The 23,910-nt window shown below is 34.1% G+C and overlaps 5 protein-coding genes across 5 annotated transcripts; 2 read left to right on the plus strand and 3 right to left on the minus strand.

The window, feature by feature from the left end:
- Positions 1-1,048: 1,048 nt before the first annotated feature.
- On the plus strand, positions 1,049-4,099 carry LOC101263095 (uncharacterized). The gene is made up of 3 exons (XM_004235621.5): positions 1,049-1,845; positions 2,760-2,945; positions 3,621-4,099. Exons 1-3 carry the CDS (start codon positions 1,381-1,383, stop codon positions 3,900-3,902), a joined length of 933 nt encoding a protein of 310 aa, XP_004235669.1. The 5' UTR covers positions 1,049-1,380; the 3' UTR covers positions 3,903-4,099.
- Positions 4,100-5,330: 1,231 nt separating this feature from the next.
- On the plus strand, positions 5,331-11,581 carry LOC101262499 (protein disulfide isomerase-like 1-6). Its single transcript, XM_004235619.5, has 12 exons — positions 5,331-6,114; positions 6,352-6,481; positions 7,427-7,592; positions 7,882-8,000; positions 8,608-8,688; positions 8,771-8,860; positions 8,952-9,023; positions 9,109-9,177; positions 9,745-9,825; positions 10,034-10,168; positions 11,021-11,074; positions 11,163-11,581. The coding sequence occupies exons 1-12, from the start codon at positions 5,591-5,593 to the stop codon at positions 11,256-11,258; spliced, it is 1,617 nt and encodes a 538-aa protein (XP_004235667.1). The 5' UTR covers positions 5,331-5,590; the 3' UTR covers positions 11,259-11,581.
- A 198-nt stretch (positions 11,582-11,779) lies between these two features.
- Positions 11,780-15,794, minus strand: LOC101262796 (sulfite exporter TauE/SafE family protein 3). The gene is made up of 13 exons (XM_010320239.4): positions 15,561-15,794; positions 15,142-15,435; positions 14,420-14,579; positions 13,966-14,166; positions 13,829-13,893; positions 13,707-13,734; positions 13,538-13,626; positions 13,295-13,381; positions 13,149-13,199; positions 12,654-12,875; positions 12,434-12,527; positions 12,143-12,283; positions 11,780-12,040 (listed from the first exon to the last, which is right to left on the minus strand). Exons 2-13 carry the CDS (start codon positions 15,364-15,366, stop codon positions 11,955-11,957), a joined length of 1,449 nt encoding a protein of 482 aa, XP_010318541.1. The 5' UTR covers positions 15,367-15,435; positions 15,561-15,794; the 3' UTR covers positions 11,780-11,954.
- Positions 15,795-17,449: 1,655 nt separating this feature from the next.
- LOC101261900 (uncharacterized) lies at positions 17,450-18,718 on the minus strand. Its single transcript, XM_004235617.5, has one exon. It carries the CDS (start codon positions 18,107-18,109, stop codon positions 17,609-17,611), a length of 501 nt encoding a protein of 166 aa, XP_004235665.1. The 5' UTR covers positions 18,110-18,718; the 3' UTR covers positions 17,450-17,608.
- A 340-nt stretch (positions 18,719-19,058) lies between these two features.
- Positions 19,059-23,179, minus strand: LOC101261599 (ras-related protein Rab7). Its single transcript, XM_004235616.4, has 7 exons — positions 22,962-23,179; positions 22,321-22,347; positions 22,122-22,221; positions 20,239-20,385; positions 20,073-20,153; positions 19,809-19,951; positions 19,059-19,312 (listed from the first exon to the last, which is right to left on the minus strand). Exons 1-7 carry the CDS (start codon positions 23,012-23,014, stop codon positions 19,246-19,248), a joined length of 618 nt encoding a protein of 205 aa, XP_004235664.1. The 5' UTR covers positions 23,015-23,179; the 3' UTR covers positions 19,059-19,245.
- Positions 23,180-23,910: the final 731 nt, after the last annotated feature.

The following is a 23,910-nucleotide window of genomic DNA, read 5'->3' on the forward strand; positions in this document are numbered from 1 at the left end:
ACGATTTTTTTAATTTTATTTTTTCTTATATCAAAATTTGTTATATTTGAACTGGAGATTTTTTTATAATGATAAGTGCGATAGTTTACTTTCCTCATACTTAACTTATAGAATTTTCTAAATAGGAAAACGGTCTAATATACCCCTCGACTTTGTCATTTAGAGCTGATATACCCCTTGTTATGAAAGTGGCTCATATATACCCTGCTTGTAAACAAATGGCTCACATATACCCTTTTTCTCAAACGGAAATGAAAATAATAATAATTTTAATCTAAATTTTTATTATTTTTTTCTAAAAAATATAATCTAATCCTAGTCAAACATATTTTTTTTAAACTTTTTTTGTTTCAATGACTATTTTATAATTATTATTTTGATAATTAAATTTATTTATGTTTCACTAATATTCTTGTAAAACTTATTGTAGATGATCAATTTTTTTCTTCGAATACCAAATTAAATTACAATACACACAAAAAAATAGTTCAATTTTTTATTCTTTAAACTAAGGAATGAAAGAAAAAACAAATTAAGAATAAGAAATTCAAATAATCATAATAAAAGAAGTCAAAAAATATTTTATGTATGAAAAAAATTAGAATATACCTTGAACTTTGATAGAAGAATCATATATACCCCTAAATAATTTTTTTAAAAAAATTTAGAAGAAATAAATATAAATTTAATACTAATTTTTTAAAATTCGTTAAATGAATGGTATATGTGAGCCATTTTATGTGAGTCGTTTGTATAACGGTAAGGGCATGTATGAACTACTTTTATAACTAGGAGTATATTAGCTCCAAATGACAAAGTTGAGGGGGTTATCATACTCTTTTTCCTTTCTAAATTATTACTTTTATCTAATTATACGACTTGTTTATCCAAAAATCAAGAAATACACAATATAAAAACTTCATAAAAGCCATTATTTTAACTATTTAAATTATACTCTAATTAATCAACGCAATAATTTTTATTTTATTTTATAAAGAATTTTTATGAGTTTATTATTACCAAAATTAGTTCCATTTTGTTCGACAGTGACAAGTAGCTGCCGACACTCATTTCCGAACCAACCTTGTTGATTAGGCTCGGAATCAGGTTCAGCTTCGGGCAACTTCCGAACCTCCTCCTTCTACTTGTCTCTTATATGCTTCATTCACTCTTCTTCCTCATACTACTGCTCTGTTTCTCTACAAAAGATTTCTGCAAATTAATAAAATAAAAATCCCATGCAATTCATACAAAACACACAGTTCATGGGATTTTTGAATTTACGAACAATTCCATAAAATATTCGAAGAATTTTTCTGGGTAGTTTTGTGTCAGACTGTTCAGAATTCTACTGTAATTCAGTTGTAGAATTTTGAAAAAATGTTGCACACAAAATCAGAGTCAGATATAACAAGTTTAGCACCGTCGTCGCCGTCGAGGTCACCAAAACGGCCAGTTTACTATGTACAGAGTCCTTCAAGGGACTCACAGGATGGGGATAAATCAGCATCCATGCAGCCGACGCCGAGTTTCAATAGTCCAATGGAATCTCCTTCGCATCCTTCATTTGGGCGGCACTCGAGGAATTCGTCGGCTAGTCGATTTTCCGGGATATTTAGGTCGTCTTCCGGCAGGAAAAATGGCCGGAAAAGGAACGATAAAGGGTGGCCGGAATGTAATGTAATTTTGGAAGAAGGCAAGTATGATGAATTTGATGAGGAAAAGGGATTAACTCGGCGGTGTCAGGCTTTGCTTGCTCTTTTGGGGTTTGTTGTTTTGTTTTCCATCTTTTGCCTCATCATTTGGGGCGCTGGACGTCCTTTCAAAGCTGAGATTACTGTCAGGGTATGTTTTTTTCTTTTTGCGAATTCAGAATTTTGAGTTTATTGATTCTAAAAAATTGGTAATAGGATTTTTGGCAAAAACTTATACTCTAGTAGAATGAAAATTCTGAATTTTGTGTTAGTACTCCAAATTATGAGACATAGGTAGAATATGTTAGCTTCTGGGCAAGAGGCTAATTCTGTCTGCAGTTATGATGGTGTTTTGGCTTTTATTGCGCATTGGTAATAGATATGACTTTTTTCAGCACTAAACAAAATATTACTAACTTTATTGAAATAAACAACTGCCCCTTCCGTTTCAATCAGGTGGCTCTGTTGGAATTTCGAACTCCAGAGGCAGTGTTTTTCTCTGATACGTAGTTTTCAAATATATAAATTTTATTACAAAAAACTGAAGATCCTGTTTGATCATGGTCAGAGTTTTGTTTGATCATAGTTTAGAAGTTTGAATCTTGAAATTTCAAATGTGTCACATAAGTTACGGCAAAGGTAGTTCATACAGGGTGGAGTTACAATATTGAAATAAGGATTGAATCTATTGTGTGAAATTCCTGTGTGATTTCATGCTTCTAATGGAACTAAGTTATCCTGATACAACATCCAATTCCATCTATCATGACACTTCTTTATTGAACTTGGTATGTGTGCATGACTTGTTATAATTTTGATCCTATTGATAGTATCGAGAATGGGTCTAGTGGGTTCTACCTCATCATAAATTAGTAGCAGCGAAATCCAAAATTGACATGGTTATATTTCAATAGCAAGTCACCGATAAGCACTCTTTCTCCTCGTGATGTTAATTTTTGGTCAAGAGCTGCGAGTGGGGACTGCGAAAGAAGGGTTAAAAGCCAGAAAGCCTTTGGTTCATAGTTCTAGCTAGTTGACCAACTTTTTCTTTGTGGTTCTTTACAGAGTATGGTCGTGAATAACTTCTACGTCGGTGAAGGTTCGGACTTCACTGGAGTTGTAACGAAGATGATGACAGTGAATGCATCGTTAAGAATAAGCGTGTACAATCCTGCTACGTTCTATGGCATTCATGTTACCTCCACCCCCATCAATCTCATCTATTCAGACATCGTTGTTGCTAGCGGTCAGGTAATCTCATTACATATTTCTTTCATTTATCGGTTAGGATATCTCTCTTGTTGCTCTGCCTTTTCAATTAGCAAGAATTGTTCTAACAGAGTGTTAGATGGACGGTTTGGACTAATTTAGGCAAGTTAAAACAGACTGAGTGAATAATAGGTTGGCTAATAGACTTCCCCAATATTGGCTGGATAAAGATGGATGAGTCAGATTGGGCTAAATAAAGGATTGTAACCAACTCAAAAATCATTTTCATTTGGGTATTTGTTCTTTTTATAATTTTGTGTAATTACCAAATATATAGAAGTTTTTTTAATCATAAACAAGCACAAACTTAATTCTTAATGTTTTGATAAGTTATTTTACAAGTCAATTAGGGCTACCTTCTGCAGTCCAAATTGAGTCAATTATGCTCAAAATGACCTGTCAATGTATATATGCCAAGTCTAACTTGCCAAGTCTGGGGGGTTTGACATCTTATGTTTTTAGAGGGCTCAACGCGACACCCTCTCTGTATGATCTGCGAGTTGCCAAATGACCTCTCTGTATGATGTACGAGTTGCCAAATTCATGGTGGGAAGTGTCACCAATGTTGAGAAAACGGTGAAACAACATCGATAAGTAAAACTTGACCTATTGCAGGTCTTCATACCTTCATATTCTAAATTTTCTTTGGTTTTGCAGCTAAGAAAATATTTTCAACCAAGGAAGAGTAGGCGTACTGAGTTAGTGAGCATAGAAGCGACAAAGGTTCCCTTGTATGGAGCTGGATCAAGTCTTGATGCAGCAACCAACGGTGGTTTTAAAGTTCCATTAAAGTTGGAGTTTGAAATCAAGTCGCGCGGAGATGTGGTGGGGAAATTAGTCAGAACAAAGCACAAAAAGGAAATCTCATGTAATTTAGTCATCGACTCTACTAGCACAAAACCCATCAAGTTCAAGAAGAATTCTTGTGTTTATACCTGAAGAAGATATGATCGTTCGCTTCAATTTTCAGTTTGTGTGCAGACAACTTTCTGTAAAATTCTCTTCTTAGCAATGTTCATTTTTCACTTTGGGTGTGACAAGCTTGTGTAAAATTTCTCTCTTTTTATTAGCAAAGTAAGTACAATTTTGAGAACACTATATATCATTCGAATAAAATAGCATTTCCCTCAAAAGAACATTGTTGGCTGCAAGTTGAATTGGTGTACATATGTAAGTTTGGGTTTATGAATGATAATTGTATTACGAAGAATCTATTTACCTATCGTCTATATAAGAGTTTGGGAGGAAGGGAGCATCCTCCTTCGTATTAAGAGTGTGTTCGGGAGGCCAGGGAAGATGGATCGGGAATCGAGAGACAATGATCATGCCTCTCCTTTATCGGTAGGATTTTCATCATTATTAATCTACAATTCCCAAGTTTCTATTAAACGGGAACGGGATTTTAAGACATTTTATTGGCTTAAATCAGAAGATGTACTAACTAATGGAAACTGTACTAATTAAGGAATTGAAAATGCAATTAGCGTTTTATAGGTTCAACTTTTTGTGCAACTACAAAAAGAACCTTCTTTTATGAGCAATTATATATCGTCATAATTTACTTAGTTACAATATTTCCTAATTCCTAATGCCGATATTAACCATAATGTAAAGCTTAAATTTTCCAATATTTACATTTCTTCAACTGTTACGTTGCCGATTGATACCGTTGGTCAAATGATAACATTAAACTACTATTAAAGTATGGTTGAATAGATTGAATTTATTGAGCTTTAACTAAAAAGCATCGATTTTGAGGCTTAAATATACACAAGGTTTCAATCGAAAACGTGTCTAATAGGATCCCCACCTAAATCACTAAATTTTTTTTGGTTAAAACACACTTTAATTATTCATTGTTTAGAGTTTCCATCTAAACAATAATGATATTCTAGATAAGAAAAATAATAATAGTTAAAGTTTTGTTTCGATAAAATATTTAGTAATAATTTAGGAAGAAAAAATAAAAAATATATGGAACTACAAAAGAAAGTACTCCCTCCATTCTTTGAAGTTGTTTTTTTTCGATTTTCAAAAATCAATTTAATAATTTTTTAAGTTAAATTAGATTGCGTTCGTTATATGTTTAAAAATAAAATTTTAAATATTTGAAAATTATATAGAAAGTACTTTACTGTAAACTTTTTTCATAGTTATCAAAAATTACAAGTTTTTTTTATCAATATAATTTATCTTAAAATATTAATTGATTTCTATCGATTAATTTTAAAAAATTATGATAATTAAAAAGAAATGAAGTGAATATAGTGTATTTGACTATGTAGCAAAAACAAGAAAAGGTAAACTATTCCGGAATCAAAGTCAATTAACGTTATTATATAAATAAATATCCTTTAAATAAATCTTAGGCAATAAAAATCTAAATTAATCCTCCTAATGCAAGAACCGACATTAGGCTAAAAAAAATTAAAATGATAGCATTAAAATGTGGCGCAATTGACGTTCAACTTAATATATAGACTCTTGTCAATCTTCTTCAGCGATGTGCCTCTCACCCTTTTCACTTCACTTTACATCTTCATAGATCCCAATCAAATTTTCACCCATTTTTCAGTATAAAAACTAGAAATCCCAACAAGAATTGATCTTTACACTCGAGCTTTATCATGTTTACTCCAAAACCCACTTCAAGATTCATCCTTTTTACCTTAATCCTTCTTCTCTTGTTCAGCTTTTTGGCTCCGTCAATTTCTTCTGAGCTTGACTTAGATGATGAAGAGGGTGATGACATGGAAGGTTTGGAAGAACTCATGGCATTGGATGAAGAAGATGATTTGCAGCAAAAACCGCAAGGGGGGCATCATGAGAAACCATCTGAAGCTGAGTTTGTAAGTAAGGCTCAAAGAATAGTACTTGAGCTTAACAATGACAATACTAAGAGGGCAATTGATGGAAATGAGTATGTTTTGGTTCTGGGTTACACCCCGTGGTGCGCCAGGAGTGCGGAGTTAATGCCGAAATTTGCTGAGGCTGCAACTGCTCTCAAAGAATTGGGGAGTCCGCTCTTGATGGCGAAGATTGATGCTGAAAGATACCCTAAAGTTGCTTCTACTCTCGAGATCAGAGGGTTCCCGACTTTGCTTCTGTTTGTCAATGGCACTTCTCAACCTTACACTGGTGGATTCTCCGCGTAAGCAATTTTTAAATATCTAAATTTTGATTTGATCTAATCCAATTTCGTTTCAAAGATTAGTCAAATTGACTCTTGTTAAACTAAAAATGTCACATAAATTGGGAATTGGGGAGTAGTAAACTAAGCTAGAACATAAATAAAATTAGGGGCACAGCCTTGTGTAGCTCTTTATGTTGTGCTTTCATATGTACATCGAATTTTTTAATTTACATCTGTGGTCCGCATATCAATCAGGGAAGAACTTGTTATCTGGGCAAGGAAGAAGACAGGTGTACCTATTGTTAGAATTAGCTCAGATGCTGAGGCAAGACACTTTCTCAAGAAGCATTCCATCTTTGTGGTTGGTCTGTTTGAGAAATTTGAGGTATTTTACCTTTCGTCTCATTTGGCATTCAGTTGATACATATCATTTTTTTTATCAGTATAGGAATTAGAGAACTTGTGCAATTCGTTTATTCATATAAAATTGAAATCAAGAACATATAATATCTTCTAATTTTTAAAAGAAGTATGTTAACACACTAGGGACTTCTAATCTTAATAAAGTGAGCACTAGGTTTGATCAATCAATTCTCAATGCCAGGTTAGTTGGGTTCAGCCATATGAAACATCTTTTTCGTTCCTCTATACACGGGATCAAAATTTATTCCAAAATCAAATAAATTTTAATTAAAGCAAATTAGGGGTTCTCAAAGACTGCATACCATCAAAATGTTACAGTTACTCTTTACTTTTGACATATAAGTTTCTAAATTACTCTGTCTCAAAAAAAAAGTTTCTGAACTGGTACCAACTAAGTTCTCTTTGATCTGAAACAAAAATAAAGGTTTAATACTAGGAAAGATATTTCTAGCTGCTTTTTCCTTGTAGCTATTGCTATATGCTGTTTATTTTTTTATTTTTCACCTAAAAGTTGATTCTGTTTATGCATCTTTCATCTCATAAGAGTCAAGTTGCTACTTCATTTCTTCTGATTGAAGTTAGTAAATGGTATTGCTTTAGTTTTCACCTTTACACATTTTATTTCTTTTCTTGTAACTGCCTGTGATGCACCAGGGGACAACATCTAGTGAAGTTCAGTGTTATTTGTTTGTTCAACTCAAGTTTATCCACACATGGTTTGGTTAATGATGGAATCATCCCGTACATTTAATTTTCTGCTTATATAATGCATACACTATAATAAGGAGATTTTTGGTGTTTACTTCCTGTTTTAGTCGGATTTTCCTCAGCTCACCAAAATATAATTAGGCTACCGAACAAAATAGTTTGTGGAATTTGCTTCTAACATGCATTTATAATCATACAGGGACCCGATTATGATGCTTTTACAAAAGCAGCCGAAATGGACAACGAAATTCAGTTTGTGGAAACTAACAATGCAGAAACCGCCAAGCACCTTTACCCTGATTTTAAGCCAACCAGTCTTTTCCTTGGTCTAGTTAAAAGTGAGCCAGAGAAATACACTGAATATGGTAGGTTTCCTATTTTTTGATTCCAGAGTTACATTTTACACCACTTCCTTGCTCAAGCATTACTATTCTATCATGATAGATGGTTGTTCCTGACTATGCGTGCAGCTGAGCAGTTAAATGTACAACTGCTTATTCATTGGATGGCTAAAAGTTTTGAAAGATTAAATGGCTATTTTATTCCCTGATCTCTAGGAACATTGCTGTTATCTTTAATCTAGACTTGATTTTGTCAGTAGCATTGCATTGCTCAATAGCATGTCACTATTCTCATCATTGATGTGGTTTGCAGAAGGAATCTTCAGTACAGATGGTATCTTGCAGTTTTTGGATGATAACAAGTTCCCCTTAACTACAGTACTGACTGAACTTAACGCTGCTAAAGTTTACTCCAACATAAACAAACTTCAGGTAACTTTTGTGCCTGACTCATTGTACTTTATATCTTCTCCCAAAATATTTCACATCTTCATTCAATTGTAATTCATATGCTCATGCACTTCTTAGTATTTCATAATACAAAGACTTGCATTTCTCTAAGAAAGAAAGGTGAAGAAAACAAAGGTTGTTCTCATGTATTATTGAAACAATGTTAGTCTTTGATATTTGTGGAAACACTTTTATATCCAAGTGTTGATTTTATCACTGTCATCTTTGGGCTGGTATAGAGTTAGCAATTTTATCCATGAGAAGCAGAAGGTCAGCTATAACACCGATAATTTCTTCGTTATTTTTTCTTGCGTGGACATTTTACTTTCACAAATATATGTTAAAACACCTACAATAAGAAGAGGAGACTATTAACGAAGTTCGTTACAATTCTGAGCATCTATAGTTGTTTAATAAGTTTTTGCTGTTGGATATAGAGTTTGTAACAAACACTTTTACGAGAAATTCTCATCTCTCCAGCCAACACACTGCAATGTATATCTAGTTCTTGCATTTTTTAAGCAGACTGCAATCACTACTAATGTGTGATAATTGTTGGATTTTTACCCTATGTTTCAATGTCATAAAGGTGTTGATAATTGCTGAGACTGATGACTTCAAGAAACTTGTTGAACCTTTGCAAGACGTTGCAAGAAAGTTCAAATCAAAGGTTTCTCTCTTGTCTGGATCTAGTGAAGCAGATTTTTCTTCCTTTCCGATTCGTGTAGTTGACATCTGCCTTTCAATTGCAGATAATGTTCATATTTGTAGATATTAGAGAGGAAAATCTTGCAAAGCCCTTCCTAAGTATGGTTGGTCTAGAAGAATCAAAAGACTCTGTGGTTAGTTTTTCATGAAGTATTTTTCAACTTCTCGATATTAGATATTTATTAAGTTTTGCTCAGATAACCCTTCCTTTATGTGGATGCACAGGTAGTATCTTTCAACTACAGTAGCAGCTTGAAGTACTTGTTGGAGTCAGATACCACGCCAACAAGCATAGAAGTATCAATATTTCTCTAATTGCATTATCTTTCTAAGTTTCTTCAAATTATGATTTGAAATTCACAGTGCGGATTGATTTCTGCAGGAATTTTGTTCAGGTCTTCTGAGTGGAACTGTGTCACCATACTACAAATCACAGCCAATTCCTGATAACGTAATTCTTTTAACAATAATTCTCATGATGTCAGTTTATGTTTTGGCAATTAGGAAAACATTATTTGCAGGTCTTTAGCTTGCCTAATTTAAGTTACTTGTATCTGGCATAACGATCTGGTAATTTCCCTAATAACTGACAGAAAGATTCTCTGGGTTTACAGAGAGCGTATCACATCATACTCGTAATAGTATCTCAACAAGCTTCTTGTGTTACAGTATATATGTTGTCTGAGCACAAGCTTTACTAGTTCTGATCAGAATTTCTGCTGTAGCATCAATTTATCTACATGCTCTGGAACTTCCTTTAGTGCCATAACATACATTGTGGTCTGTGTCATCTCTGCCCCAGAAGATTTTGATATGTTGATTGATCAAGTTCTGTGCTTGTCTCATAATTTCTACTACAGATGCAGCTTATGTTTTTTGATCTGATCCTTTTTGCTTGACATTAGCCGAGGAAAATTTTATATAGTTATGTTATACAAGAAAGTTGTAAATTTGATATAATTATGCTTATACAAGGAAGTTGTATTAAATCTTAAGTACCTTTGCTCTGTAATTGCAGAAGAACATGAGCATTCTGACAGTTGTTGGTAAGACCTTTGATGAATTGATCCTGAACAGTCCCGAAAACATTCTTCTAGAGGTTTGTCTTGTTTTACACAGATCAGACACTTTTGAAACTTCAATCTCATTTTCTCAAGTTTTTGTTAGTGTACTTGAGCATTTGGTATATGAATTAAATGCGGAGGAAGAAAAATTACATATTTTTTCCTTTGTTGAGGAACTCACAATATATGTTCTGCGTAAGGCTTACAGTTTCATAATAATGTATCTTTACTCATGTTCTGAAGATATACACACCATGGTGCATAACTTGTGAAACCACAAGCAAGCAAATGGAGAAGTTGGCCAAGCATTTCAAAGGTTTGGATAACTTGATCTTTGCAAGGATAGATGCTTCCCTAAATGAACATCCGAAATTACAGGTGAAGATACAAAAAACTTTACTCTTTTGATTTAACTTGATATAGTGCTCAGATCCTTAATGCTTTGATGAATAACTTCCTGTCGGAATATTTGACCAGAAAGTAAGTTACCAACAATTAGGCCTCGGTCCCGAACAAGTTAGGGTCATCTAAATGAATCTTCACTATTCATGATTCTCCATTTAAATTCATCTCAAACCAACATTATGCAGAATATGCATTAAGTAACGACTCTGTTTAGCATCCTTATAGATATATGACATAAGGTCGAGTTTTCCTCCTTGGAGAAGTGGATTGAGTTCAGAGGAAGGAATCAATAGACAATTCCCAGAAAGGGATGTCAAATTACAAACCTTTTCATCCACCACTAACAAAAAACTCGACGGATGTTCTGTGATACACAATTCTGGTAATGAGGTGTTTTTCGCCAGATATGTGCTTTTATCAAACACCTGAGATCAATATCTTCAGATTATTTGACTCTGGATTATGTTTTTGACACACAACATCATCTTTAGAAATTCACCTAAGAGATCCAGATAAGGGGCAGGAACCAGTCTCCTCTGTTAGAAGTTCCTTAACATAAGTTCAGAAGCTTCTAGACTCTTTTTGTGTCCACTGCATGGATTCTCCTCGTAGCCAACAACAGATGTGCCTAATTGAACTCTGTTACATTATTTGTACCTTGAAATAGTCTCGCACCAGTTCTATCATTATTTATTTGTGCTATATCTTGTCTAGCATAAACCGCAAAGAGAGTATCCCATTTTTATGCTTATGATGGGAGATGTATAGTAGTATCTTAAGATTCTGATAGTTATTAATATTGAATTTGCTCTTACCAACATCCAGGTTGATGATTATCCAACTCTTCTCTTCTACTTAGCAGATGACAAGACTAATCCAGTAAGTTATAATGATTAATACAATTTGATACTTTCTATTTTCCTTGCTCCCTTTTTAATGGGTTTCCATGTTGAATTTTCTTATGTAGATACCACTTCCTACAAAATCAAGCACAAAGGAATTGGCTGCTCTCATCAACAAGAATTTGAAAGAACACAGTCGTGAAATTAGAGATGAACTATAGGAAACAGTTTCATGCAGGGGGAAGCTAATTGTTTGAAGACGAGGAGAATTATACATCATATATATGATACCTGCCGGTTATATGAGTAGATATTTCAGAGAGTTGAGATAGAGGTCCACAGTTGAGTAAACTAGTAGTATCATCTACAAAATTAACTGTATTGACACGAACATTTCTGTAACCCCAGCCATAACCTGAATTTGAATACATAGTATACTACTACTACAAGTATTTGGAGCATATTGTATAATTTAAAAAGTTGGGATTACATCACATGTTGATGCTTATATCTAGTGCTCAATCAACTTTGAGTTGAATAACAAGTTAAGTTTGCATGTGTTTTGGAATTAAAGATATCAATCCCATCAATGCATCGCACATGTTTGGGGTAGTTTCACTTGTTTGTTTCCTTTGTAACCCACTTACCTAACAAATCCAAATTCACATCGCAGAGAAATAAATAGGGAAGCTGTGTGTCAAGAAATCGATATCTTTGGTTAGCAGTTGAGAGCCTTCATCAATCATAGACAAGCATTTACAAATACTGCATTACTGCAAATTGGCTCCGTCAATGTGAACAATCGATTTTAAGTTGTGTACGCATCAAATACAATTTACATTTATAATGCCTAAGTTGATTTCCTGAAGCTGACAATCATAATGACAGAATACATGAAATGAATTCAAATTTTTTTCCTAAGGATTATATGCACATATATTATCAAACCCCATCTGTTGTCCTTCCTCGATCTTTTTAATCGTGTCTGCTATGCCAAATCCACCTGCAGATATTAGCAGATGAATGAGCAAATGATCAAAAGTAGTGAATGCTTCTTCCACTTACACAAAAAAAAAAAACTGAGTGAAAATATAAAGAAACTTGCCTAATGATATTGCGCTCACAAAGATTGTGAGGGCCAAAATGAAGATAATCACAGATGCTCTACCAACTATGCTAATTATTCTTCGTACAACATGCTGTCCTACTAAAGCTGCAATACTGGCCACGGCAATAAAATACAGTGCTGAAACATATCCAGAGAAAATAAAGCAGGTTAGCAAGCAAGTAAACGGATTCCCAGGTTTCTTCATTATCGATCATTACTACGAGCTTAGAATGTAATTGCTCGAATACCACCTATCTATGAAGGTAACTTCAAAGCATTCGTTCTTACCATATGGAACTGGAAAACGTCCTAGCAAGTAATATTGTATGACGGACATGGAGGAGGAAAATATCATCACAAAAGCAGCAGTAGCACTTGATACCTGCATTTATACTAGCTGTGTGAGTCCCTCTTTGAGAAATTACCAACTCTTTGATTTAGGAAGTCAAAGATACTACTTTCTCTTCAATCAGAGGGAACTAAAGGAATTAAAAAAGATGAAATGCACCTGAGGAGGAATCCCTAGCTCCAGAAACAATGGACCCAAAATGAATCCACCGCCAAGACCTAGTAGGCCACCAACTATACCAGCCAAAATGCCGCAGCAACAGTAAAGAATCAACTGATGCACTTTCCATGAGATTAATGCTTCTCCACTCGAAAGAATCATCCTTGATCCCTTGTACAAACAAACAGCTTCATATGCAGAAGCTCCAACAGCGATGGGGAGCTGAAATGTAGGATAAACAGAAATTTTAACTTTGTTAGTCAAAATTCTCTTTTTAAGTGAAGATTTGGCTCATTCGACACGACCAGAAAGCAGGGGTCAGTTACAAATTATCAATTTATAACCACATAAGCTTAGATCACATAACTTATAATTTAATTCTTCTCTGTCGAGTGACATTGATAAGATGATGGGATTTGCATGTGAATGAGAAGGAGGGGCGAATTACTTACTCTGAGAAACAGTTCCGTTTACATCTAAATAACAATTAACTACCTGCAAGAGGCTTAAGGTCCAATATGCCGTGGAGCAAGTTGGGGCATAATTCTGTATATAAGAAAGGCTCTCCAAATCAGTAAGGTAATATTGCATGAAAGCACAGAATGTAATCATCAACATGTAAAAGTAACAAAACCATGAACCTTGGAGACATGTAGAAATAGGATTATGATCCAGACAGCAATAAGTCTGGCAGTATCCTTCCAGTACATATTGTCAAATATTGAGACCTGGAGTAGCTCAAGAAATCAGCATTGAAGAAATGTCTCATCCAAATTCAGGAAAAAATATAAACTAGGATATTGTTTATAAGGAGTAGAGTAGATTGCGATGGACAGAAAAGTTTAGTGTGTGAAATAATTTGTGACACGGAGAGTATTAAGTACCTCCTTTTTATAAACCTCATTTGAAAAAGTAGAATCATTTTTTGGACCTCCAGGTATAAGCTTGTACGCAACTTCTTCAACACCAGCATCTGATTTCAGTTTTAGAATATTACACAGATTTTCAAATATCCCTGTTGAGGTGTAGAAGATAGAGAATATCGGCACTCACCATTAGATGTCAAGCACCTAGCTGCTTCCTGGACACGAAAGAAATATAGATGTATTACGAGTATATACTAAAAGACATTCTTGTCTTGTTCTCTACAATCACAGAAAGGACCAAGAGACAACCTTTTTAATAATAGTTTCTTTCCTCCATGTCTCGACGCCCTTGAAGAATGCCTTGGTTGATGCAGCTAAGAGTCCCACAACCAATCAGAATACATACTGACAAAACAGACAAAATTGTAGCTGAAAATAGCAGTTACCTAAGAAAAGAATGATCAATAAGATTGTAACCATCCACTCAGCAAAAAGTACGTTTAGTACAACACCAACACTGATCCCCAATAACAACATTGGTTGGAAAAGAAGAGCTAGATCATAATCAATGATGGGCAGGTCAAGTGATGGATGCCTCAGCTTAAGACAGTAGTAGACAGTTGCACACGCTGCACCAGTGATCATACCTTCGAGAAAAGCAAAGAATGGCGTAAAGCATGGAGATAATGATGTTGCAAAATGTGTTTATTCTAGGAAATACATAAGGATAAAGGAAATTTTGGGAGTCCTCTCAGAAGGCCACAACAAAGACTCGAGCTACTTAAAGACACAATATTTGCAAGCACTTAGGAGTATATCAAACGAGAAGTTTGACCACTTAAAATCAAGTTTCAAATACAAATGTGTGTGAAACTAATAAGATTATAAATGAACTCTTACATTTTGATATTGCAGTTGATGTTTTTGGATCAAATCCAATAATCAAAGTAAGCACGGGGACAAAGATACCCCCTCCCCCGACACCTCCTACACTCCCAAAAGCAGCACCAAAGAATCCAATTACTGAACCAACAATCAGCCTCCACCCAAATTCCGGTTCCTGCATTGCGTAAAACTCTTCATTGACAACATCCACTTCATTACATCAACATCTTGCCCAAAACTCAAACAGCCAAAAAAAAAAAAATAACAACTTTTAAGCCAGTCAATCATCACAGAGGTGGTGCCACTTATGCATTATTGGTTCAACTAAACCCATTTCCGACACAAAACATGGATGTATATGCAAAAAATCTCGTAAGAGTTTAATAAGTACTCCTTTTAGTTTTGAATTGCACCCAATGGTGTGGTCTAGTGGTCAATGAGGTGCGTCGAGAACAATGAGGTACCTGGTTCAAACTAGCCTTGGTGGATAGAGATACCTGAACATGATGCTTGTGGGAGTTGGCAGTTAGCTCGTCGAATTAGTCAAAGGTAAAAAAAGAAATTGAAGCCATAATTTGAGAACTACAATAAGTAAGGTGCTAAAAAACTTTAAAATTCGAACTTTTCATGTTTAAACTTTGGATCCATCTATGAATCATCAAATCAGCTATCATTTGATATCATAAATATGCCATAAATAGTAAAAAACTGTTGTATAGGTAAGAATTTGAACTTACAGGCCAAACATGGTGGTAATTAATCTCACTCTTTCTCCAAAGAATATTGAACAGATCAAATAAGTAACTTGACTCATAGCTATGAGTTGTTCCATTGTTGCTCAAAGTGGTCTCATATGGAACTTGCTTCCCAGACACAACAATAGCTAAAGCTAGAAAAACCAAACCACTCACAGCAACTGTAAATTTTCTCAAACCCTCCAATTTAAATCCAGTTTTAGCCATCAATTTCTGAGTCCCCACCTTTTCACTCTTCTAAGATAGACAATAATAAATATTGATCAAGACAGAAACCTGGAAAATAAGCTCAAATTGGAAACAAGAATTACAAAAGTAAATACAAAAAAAAAAAAAAGCAACTTTATGAGTTGAGAGTTGAAAAGATTAATATAGAGGAGATAGGTATTCGCAAGTCGCACAACAACTGAAGGTACACTTTTGCTATTTGAAAACGTTTGAAATCAGCTTGCTTCAGCTCTTTAATGGCATTTTTGACTCTGCCTTTCATTATTTTTCTCGCACTTGACTTGACCATAGTTGTCTTTCATTGTTAACAGCTGATGACTGTCACGCCAAGTTAAATGCTAGAAGTTGAAATTGACTCCTTTCTTTTATCTCGCGAGTCAGAAAGAAATTTTATGAACGATAATTTAATACGAAGGAATAAGGTTAGCTATACAAATTTAATTATTCATTATGATACTATAAATAATGAAATAAATAAGCTTTAAACTAATTAAATCTTTATTCCATGTATTAAATGACACTTAAGAAAACTCTCGAATAAATAAAAAGCTAGTTAAATTTAATATCTACTTACAAATATTATAAAATTATTAGTTTTAGTCTTATACGAAAAGTAAAAGAAATTTGAATATACTTTTTGTATCCTACCTTTATCTCCCTCTTTTTCTCTCGGCGTTTTCCTCAAAAGTTCTTTTTACTATTAATTATCTTTTGATTGATACAGACATAAACTTATATGTAGAAATTCATCATACACTCACATAATTGAGTTTATTGTTATCATTTAGAACCTGACATAGTAATAGTACTCTAATAATTTTGAACGTAGATGTAGGGTTGGGTTAGCAATGATTTAGGTATATGTTAGATAAGAAGATGTGACATAGTGTAGCAATAAAAAGTCATTCCTTGTACATTTATGTAATGTCATCACTAATTACTACTCCCATTAACTCTTTGTATCTGTAATGTTGCTCAGTTGTAGTAATACACATTTGGAGGGGGAAAAAAAGTTAAAAAATTCAACAGTACATTAGATAGTAAAGAATTTTGAATTATTAGATTAGAGTTTATAAAGTTGGGAATCGGGGCATAGGTCACTGTTATACGTTTACGTTGTGATATAAAGTCAACAATTTGCATCAGTTAAATCCAACTCGACAAGATTCATATGGCCCATCTTCACTATTTAATTTCCATGTGTGACTTGATATCTTACTTGTGTGGTTGCAACACATATGAATGAGTCGCTATAATTAATTTAATAAAATAACGTGTTCCATCATTTTCCTACTTCATTGGACAAACAAGAATTGACACTGACTATCGTAGATTGATAATCAGAGTAACCTTAGCTTAATTCTTTTGTTATTGAAAAGATGCATATGTATGTTACAATTGCCACAGTATACATAAATTCGTGCTAGGGGGTCAAGATTATGTTTACTTCTCATTTATGATATCTGTCTTAGTTTTCATTTATGATGATGTTTACATTGTGTTGTGTGAGTTCCAGGACGGTTGACAAGCCAGTTCGATCGGTAAAAAAGAGATGATATCAATGCAGGAGGCTCGTAGACGCTACACAATAACAAGTTCGATCTCTTTTTTCTACATGAACTTTTTCTTATCTAAATCTTTTTAACTAGTTTACTAAAAATCTCTTTAATGTGATAAAATTTGGTCTACCAGTCGAGACCAATTTAAACATAGATAATACCACATTTTTTATTAAAATGGGCTAAATATTTATAGTACAAATGGGTATATTCGTTTAAATATAATGATAGTACTGTTAAATTCATCAATAAGATCTCCTTTAATTGACCAATTTGATGTGGTGTGATAGTTTTGCCTACTAGTGAACATTAAAGAGTCACATGTTACAAACCCAACAAACTGAATCATGGCATCTGACCTTTACTCCAAATTCAGTTTATAGAAACGACTTCTTTTATTTAATGCCAAACTTTAATGTCTCAGCTGCCACATCTATCTATAGTGGAAATAAATTCGATGATTTGTAAATTGAAAAGAAAAAAAAATGATATTTCTGAATATCTTAAGGTGTAAAAATCAAAATATCTTTGAAAAAAGAACATAGAACTAAAAATCTGACTACACCAATCACATCAGTTAAACTTCAAATAGACAATGTTTTAGTACTCGTACAATAATAATTCAAAGAAATTTACAAGATATGCAGCAAAACTAGAATTGCTCATACAAAACCTTCAACCAGAGTTGGCTTCTCACTTTCTTCCTCTTCCTTTTTCTTAATTTTTCCCCCTTTGTCTCCAATCTCCAAACCCTGCAGCCCATCCACACAAGATTGACCTCCTTCCGGAAGAGACGATCCACCCACCAAGTCACCGCCCTCTTCCGGATCCTTATTGTCAGCCACCACGTCGCTCGTTACTTCCGGCACTTCACCGCCGCCGCCCTTCTCCGTAACACATTTTCCGGGAATGTTGTCAATACCCTCCGTCATTCCTACAAGAGCATCCTTAGTAGAATCCTCGATTGGCGAAGGAGTTTTCACACACTGGCCTTCGAATTCGTCATCCGTTAGCGGAATCATAGATCGTACGGCGGTGGCAGCTTTGAAAAATGCCTCTTTGATTAATTCCGGTGGTAGAGCACAATCTTCGAGACCTGCATCTTCGAGAAGCGGTGGTCGGATTTTGTCGAGCAAACTTTCCGATTCCTTTGTTAACTCCATTGTTCAGCTAATAATAATAATTCACTAGAGGAAAAAGCCTTGATTTGGAAACCCTAAATAGAATCGGTTGTGATTTGTGAGGTAAACGAAACGTGGACATTTGTATTTAGCGAATTTCAAACCGACATTATTATGTCGGTTTAGAGTCCGAGAAAGACCCGAATATCTCGTGAAACCCGCAGCCTGAATAGAAGTAATATTTCGATGAAAAGATATTGAGGACACAGTTCGACTTGTCACCCTTAAGAGTATAATTATTAGCTTTCGCATAATATGGGATTATTTCAATTACAATAAAGTTTGCTTATTTGTGATTAGCTAAGAAATACCTTTGGGGGTCTAACATTTGTCTAAAATGATTAGTTTTAGGCCTTTGGCAACTCCACTTTTTTACTTTTAGTTAAGAATAGTTTGTGTCTAGAAAGTTCATGGATAACGTTTACAAAATTATTGATTGGAATAACGTCTCAAAGACAGGATTAGTGATTAACAATTATGAATGCTACTTTTTGTACTTCTCGTAACAAATTAGTTTTCTATGTGTTTATCATCAACACTTTGCTGAACAAACTTTTATAGATCAGATAAATCATGTAAGACTCTTATAAAACAACACATCACATCACTTCTCCTAACAAATTAATTTTCTATGCGTTTATCATCAATACTTTCCTGAACAGACTTTTTTAGACAAGGTAAATTATTTAAGACTTTTACAGAACAACGCATTACTCCAGAAAGAACAAAAGGCTTATCATTTCTCAATATAAGCAAAAATTGTTGAAGTTGGGTAAGCTTCATGACTTTGGAAACTACTAGTGTTCGTTTGGGTAGCCAGAAAGACAAAAGGACAAAACGTCAGAGTTCAAAAGCTAATTTACAGCCCATTCATACAGCATACAGTCTAATATGAGCGAGTAAAAAATGAGTCGAGTGAAAACAGGTCAAGTGTATGGATCATGAATAGTACATTATCATGAATCATTATAGAGTCTGAAACATCAATAAGTATCCATGGAGGAAAAAAAAATTAAGGTGCAACATCATAATTACACTTCCCAAGAGAAGAATCCGGAATCTAAAATCAAATACAGAGAGTTTAACTGTCTTGTAGTAAATAAATCATTAGATCATCTTCAACATTCACATCCTGTTGATCTTGGTTGATTTCCTCCAGCAACATCAATAGTATCGGGAAGATATCTACAAGGTTAAGATGAAGAGGAGCAATTAACATCAACAAAAATCTTTAAGGGGATCCTAAATGTTGACATAAAAAAAGATTGGCAATTTCATTGTGCCTCTCAAATGATTTTTGAACTTTTTAGTTTTAAATTATAAAGGCATGGTAAGGTATTTCAAACTTCACAACTAATTTCGTCAAATTACCCTCTGAATGTGAAATAGAACAATCAAATCGGAACAGCAGAAATAATTTTCAAGGTCGTTGATTTAACTTATCTTCATCAAAATCTACCTATCAAGATCAAGGCTAATTAGTTTTCTGAAATCATCCCTCGCCTAGAAGATGGTTTTTTCATGAGTAAGACATTGACTGACTCCTTCAAAATAGTTCTTCACACACTTCTACTTCTAAGACAACAAGCTATTTCTCTTTTTCCCAGCCATAAGCACAGGCCTTTAGGAACCAACTAAGGTTCAAAATAAAGATACTATCCTGTTTGGAAGAGGTACTCACATTTCTTCTTCAGGTTCATTTTTCAGAGCATTTTTAGCTATACACTGGAATGCAGCATCCACATTGAATCCCTCTTTTGCAGAGGTCTCAAAGTAGGGTATCCCCTTGGAGGCACACCATGCCTTGGCTTTCTTCTCAGACACCTGCAATCCACAGAAACCAATCTTATGAAACCAATGATCTCATTTTCATCCATCCAAAGAAACCAAATTCAGTAAAAGAATTACTGATGTGAGGAAGAATAATCCAGAGAGATTAATTTACCACTCGACTATTGCCACCATCAACATCTATCTTATTCCCCAATACAACAAATGGGAAGTTCTCAGGATCAGATGGGCTGGCCTGAACATTAAGGAAAAAAACTTCAGAAATCACTTCTACACATCAAAGCTTGCAAGCAAATTACAAATTTATAACTCTATACTACCTGGATCAGAAATTCTTCTCTCCAGTTGTTAAGGTTCTCAAATGACTTCATGACATTCACATCATACACTAGAACACAACAATCTGCTCCACGGTAGAAAGCCACGCCAAGGCTTTGGAACCTTTCCTGCCCAGCTGTATCCCATATCTAAGGCAAACACAATAAGTCCAGTAGATTATAAGTAATTAGGTCAAGCAACTCTGGAAAAGTATCCAGGATTTCTAGCCATATCCTAAAGCACAATATTCCAACATGTTACAGGCAATAAATTCAAATTAACCTAATAACATGAAGTTAGAATGCTAGCTTCCATTATATTTGAAGAAATCATTAATTGGAGACAGCTATAATTTCCACTAGACTACAAGAGAAAGAGAAACATTTTTTGAGAAAGCTAAAAGGAGTATAGGACTGCAAGAAAATTATATCGGCTTTGACGAATATGTGCATTAAACTTGTCTACGGTTGCAGCTTGCAGATCAAATACACAGCTAGATTTCAGACTCACCTATGATATTAGATGCGGTAAAAAGACAAATAGGTGCACCAAGAACAGTAGGTTGGTTTTATTTTTGAACTAATGCATCTATCTCAACTCAATGATTTTATAGCAAAGCCTCTGCTACTGGTGTAATATGTATGTGAAGAGAAATGTGGGATAAAATAAATAAAAGAAATCAAGAGTAGTCTACACTGTATATGATGGTAGTGTCATAGAAAAGATGTTATAAGAACCCCACCTATTCATATGCCAGTTTATTAGCACATTAGCTAGCCAACAGCCTCCAAAATCCTGTTATGACTTATGAGATTAAAAGTTCTACTCAATTTTTGAGGCATTTCATTCTAAGTCTATAACTCCCCAATTCAGGTTGAGGATAAAGTAGAAGAGCTTTTACCATCTCCTGGAAACAGTTTACAAGTCCTGAAATACGAAACTAAGAAAGGCAAATTGTAGAATTTGGACTTAAGAAGTTATGGAAAATGTGGCAAGGAGATCCAAGGATATTTGAATCAAACCCGTAAAATAAAATTATCAAACATTGTGTATGCAAACAACAATATCCAATAACAATAATAACTACACCCCGTTTAGAAGTAAGAAACTACAGAAAATGTGGCAAGAACATCTAAGGATATCAAATCAAACTCGTCAAATAAAATTAGTGGACATCGTATATGCAAACAACAATATCCTATAAAAATTATAACTACCCCCAAATCTCAAACAAGTTGGACATCTACAGACTGTTGCACCTGTAGGTCAATGCATGGCATGATCAAACCATCTCAAACAACTTTCTCTCATTTCATCCACAATAACAGTATCCTATGAGCAATAGATCATATAATCGATTATTACAGAAAAGTCTAAGGTGGGTTTAAATGGAGCAACATGGTCAATGAGGATTCATATAACCACAACTTTCTTGGGATTTAAGCATACTTGTTTTCTTTTTCTTACACAAAACGGATATTTAACTGGCAAGCAAAAAGATACTCTGTAGCAAACTACTTCTTAGAAGTAAAAAGCTTACTAAGAAGAACCTCCACATTGTTGCTTGATAGTAAAAATATTAAATTGCAGAAAAAATGGTCAGTCTAGAAGGGGGCAAGAGAAAGTATGTGACTGAGCATGTCAAAACCATGTCTTGGGGAAAGCTTTCTGCAATAAACCCTACAGAAACTTCTCATAGGCATACTCTACTGCAATGTCATTACATCTTGACACGTGATTGATATTAGAAATCAAAGTTGTATTAATTACATTTGCTATCTGAAACAAGTGTTAAGGGGCAAGTAACAATGGACAGAGCAATTTCATGGAACAAAAGAGGACTGAGAATAACTTTCGTCATATGCTTCTGAGTCTTGAAACTAACCTGTAATGTGTACAACCTATCCTCAAACTGAACTTCTTTTGTCAAGAAATCAGCTCCAATTGTGGCCTTGTATTGGTTGCTAAACTTGCGATTCACATACCTAAAGTAAGTATGGAAGAAGAGTACGCAGTAAGAAGAAACCCAAAATGGAGAAGAAAATTATTTACTTTAAATTTAACAGAGAGGAATCTGAAAGTACTGGTTCATCAGAGATGTCTTTCCCACCCTACAAATGGATCAAAAGGTGAGTTAGTAACACACATTACGCGATAAAGCTGTGTACAACAACACGTAGACATTTAAAATGAAGACACATGACCCATCAGAATCAACTCATGAATTTACAGAACACAAATAATTTAAGGCTTCATCAAGAGGTATACTAAGAAAGTTCAAACAGGAATAAAAATTAAAGGAAAAAACTAACAAGTGCAAGCCATTATATCAAAATTGTTCTTTTTTAATATAAAATTACAATTTTCAACAAACAATTTTCAACCTACACCCTATCTATATATGAAACCAAAATGAATCACTATTTCACAATATATTTTCCTTAGATTCACCTTAACGCTCATACTACAGTCAATTCGTTTCAATTTCTCATCGGTTATAGAATCAATAGGGAATAGAAAGACTAAAAAGGCAAATTCAGCTGCTATAAAACGTCACCATCAATCTGAAGCTCTCCGATTTGAGACGAAATAGAATGAAACCAAATCAAACTATGCAACTTAGATTGCGGCAACCAAAACAACAAAATTGCATGAAACAACCATTACATTGGCAAAGAAACCGATGAGATCGGAATAATTAGATGAGAAATTAGGAAATACTAACCCACTATCGCCAAGGATTATGACCTTGAGCAGCATCCGCCTTCGAGAAGCCATAATTTTTTTTTGAAACCAGAAAAGCTTAAAAGTCCAATAAAGAGCAGTGATATTGAATTGAATTTCGTTTTGGTACGATCAACTTTCGAGGGAGGGGTTGGGTGGACACAAATTCTTTTGCTTGCGTAATTAGTTAAGAAAAAAATGCAAATTTTACCAGTGGCTAAAATGCCCACCTTAATAATTATTTTTATATTATAATAATAATAATAATTAATTATAAGTATATTTAAGAAACTAGAGAATTGTTTGATATGGATATGAGATGCACAAAAATTATTTTATGGATTGAGATTAGTTATCTTATCGATGATTTATATTATATAAATGATGAATAAATAATTTTGAAATTAATTAATATTCATAATTAATAAGTAGACTGATATAACGCTATATACCTAATGGAGCTATCCTATTGATAATTTATTTATATAGATGATAGCATAAATAATTTTGGAATTAATGAACATTCATAATTATAAGTAGATAGTATATAATGATATCTAACTAATAAATTACTTTTTGAGTTATAAAATTGGAGAAGTAAGAGAATCGTAGATAGGAAAAAATGGATGGAGGAATTATAATTTGTATATACTCAACCGTCACATTTTTATTGCAGCGAGGATTGTGCTTGTAAATAGGATATTCCTCTTTGTTCGTATTTTGTGCTTACACAGAACTTCCACCTAAGGCTAATTAGACCCCAAAACTTCTCTTTTTTCTTAATCAGACCCATCGAATTTCCTTCCAGTGTCTTTTTGATCCTCTGATGGCTCACTTCTGATATGGAGTGTATATGTAGAGTGCACCTTCAGCTATTTTTAATAAATTAGATGACCCAATGATATATATTATTAATTCCAAAAAGGAATTGGGTGACATCATTGTGTCAA

The sequence above is a fragment of the Solanum lycopersicum genome, chromosome 3 (assembly GCF_036512215.1).
Source record: "Solanum lycopersicum chromosome 3, SLM_r2.1".
Taxonomy (NCBI): Eukaryota; Viridiplantae; Streptophyta; class Magnoliopsida; order Solanales; family Solanaceae; genus Solanum; species Solanum lycopersicum.

Excerpts from the sequence above, each read along its gene's own strand:
- LOC101263095 (XM_004235621.5), top strand. The coding sequence starts at position 1,381 with ATGTTGCACACAAAATCAGAGTCAGATATAACAAGTTTAGCACCGTCG. Across the intron at positions 1,846-2,759 it reads AAGCTGAGATTACTGTCAGG|AGTATGGTCGTGAATAACTT; the intron begins GTATGTTTTTTT and ends GGTTCTTTACAG. Across the intron at positions 2,946-3,620 it reads TCGTTGTTGCTAGCGGTCAG|CTAAGAAAATATTTTCAACC; the intron begins GTAATCTCATTA and ends TTGGTTTTGCAG.
- LOC101262499 (XM_004235619.5), top strand. The coding sequence starts at position 5,591 with ATGTTTACTCCAAAACCCACTTCAAGATTCATCCTTTTTACCTTAATC. Across the intron at positions 8,861-8,951 it reads AAGAATCAAAAGACTCTGTG|GTAGTATCTTTCAACTACAG; the intron begins GTTAGTTTTTCA and ends GTGGATGCACAG. Across the intron at positions 10,169-11,020 it reads ATGAACATCCGAAATTACAG|GTTGATGATTATCCAACTCT; the intron begins GTGAAGATACAA and ends ACCAACATCCAG.
- LOC101262796 (XM_010320239.4), bottom strand. The coding sequence starts at position 15,366 with ATGGCTAAAACTGGATTTAAATTGGAGGGTTTGAGAAAATTTACAGTT. Across the intron at positions 12,876-13,148 it reads GGACCTTAAGCCTCTTGCAG|CTCCCCATCGCTGTTGGAGC; the intron begins GTAGTTAATTGT and ends CCTACATTTCAG. Across the intron at positions 12,041-12,142 it reads TGTGAGCGCAATATCATTAG|GTGGATTTGGCATAGCAGAC; the intron begins GCAAGTTTCTTT and ends TAATATCTGCAG.
- LOC101261900 (XM_004235617.5), bottom strand. The coding sequence starts at position 18,109 with ATGGAGTTAACAAAGGAATCGGAAAGTTTGCTCGACAAAATCCGACCA.
- LOC101261599 (XM_004235616.4), bottom strand. The coding sequence starts at position 23,014 with ATGGCTTCTCGAAGGCGGATGCTGCTCAAGGTCATAATCCTTGGCGAT. Across the intron at positions 20,154-20,238 it reads GAGAAGAATTTCTGATCCAG|GCCAGCCCATCTGATCCTGA; the intron begins GTAGTATAGAGT and ends CTTAATGTTCAG. Across the intron at positions 19,313-19,808 it reads AATGAACCTGAAGAAGAAAT|ATATCTTCCCGATACTATTG; the intron begins GTGAGTACCTCT and ends TTAACCTTGTAG.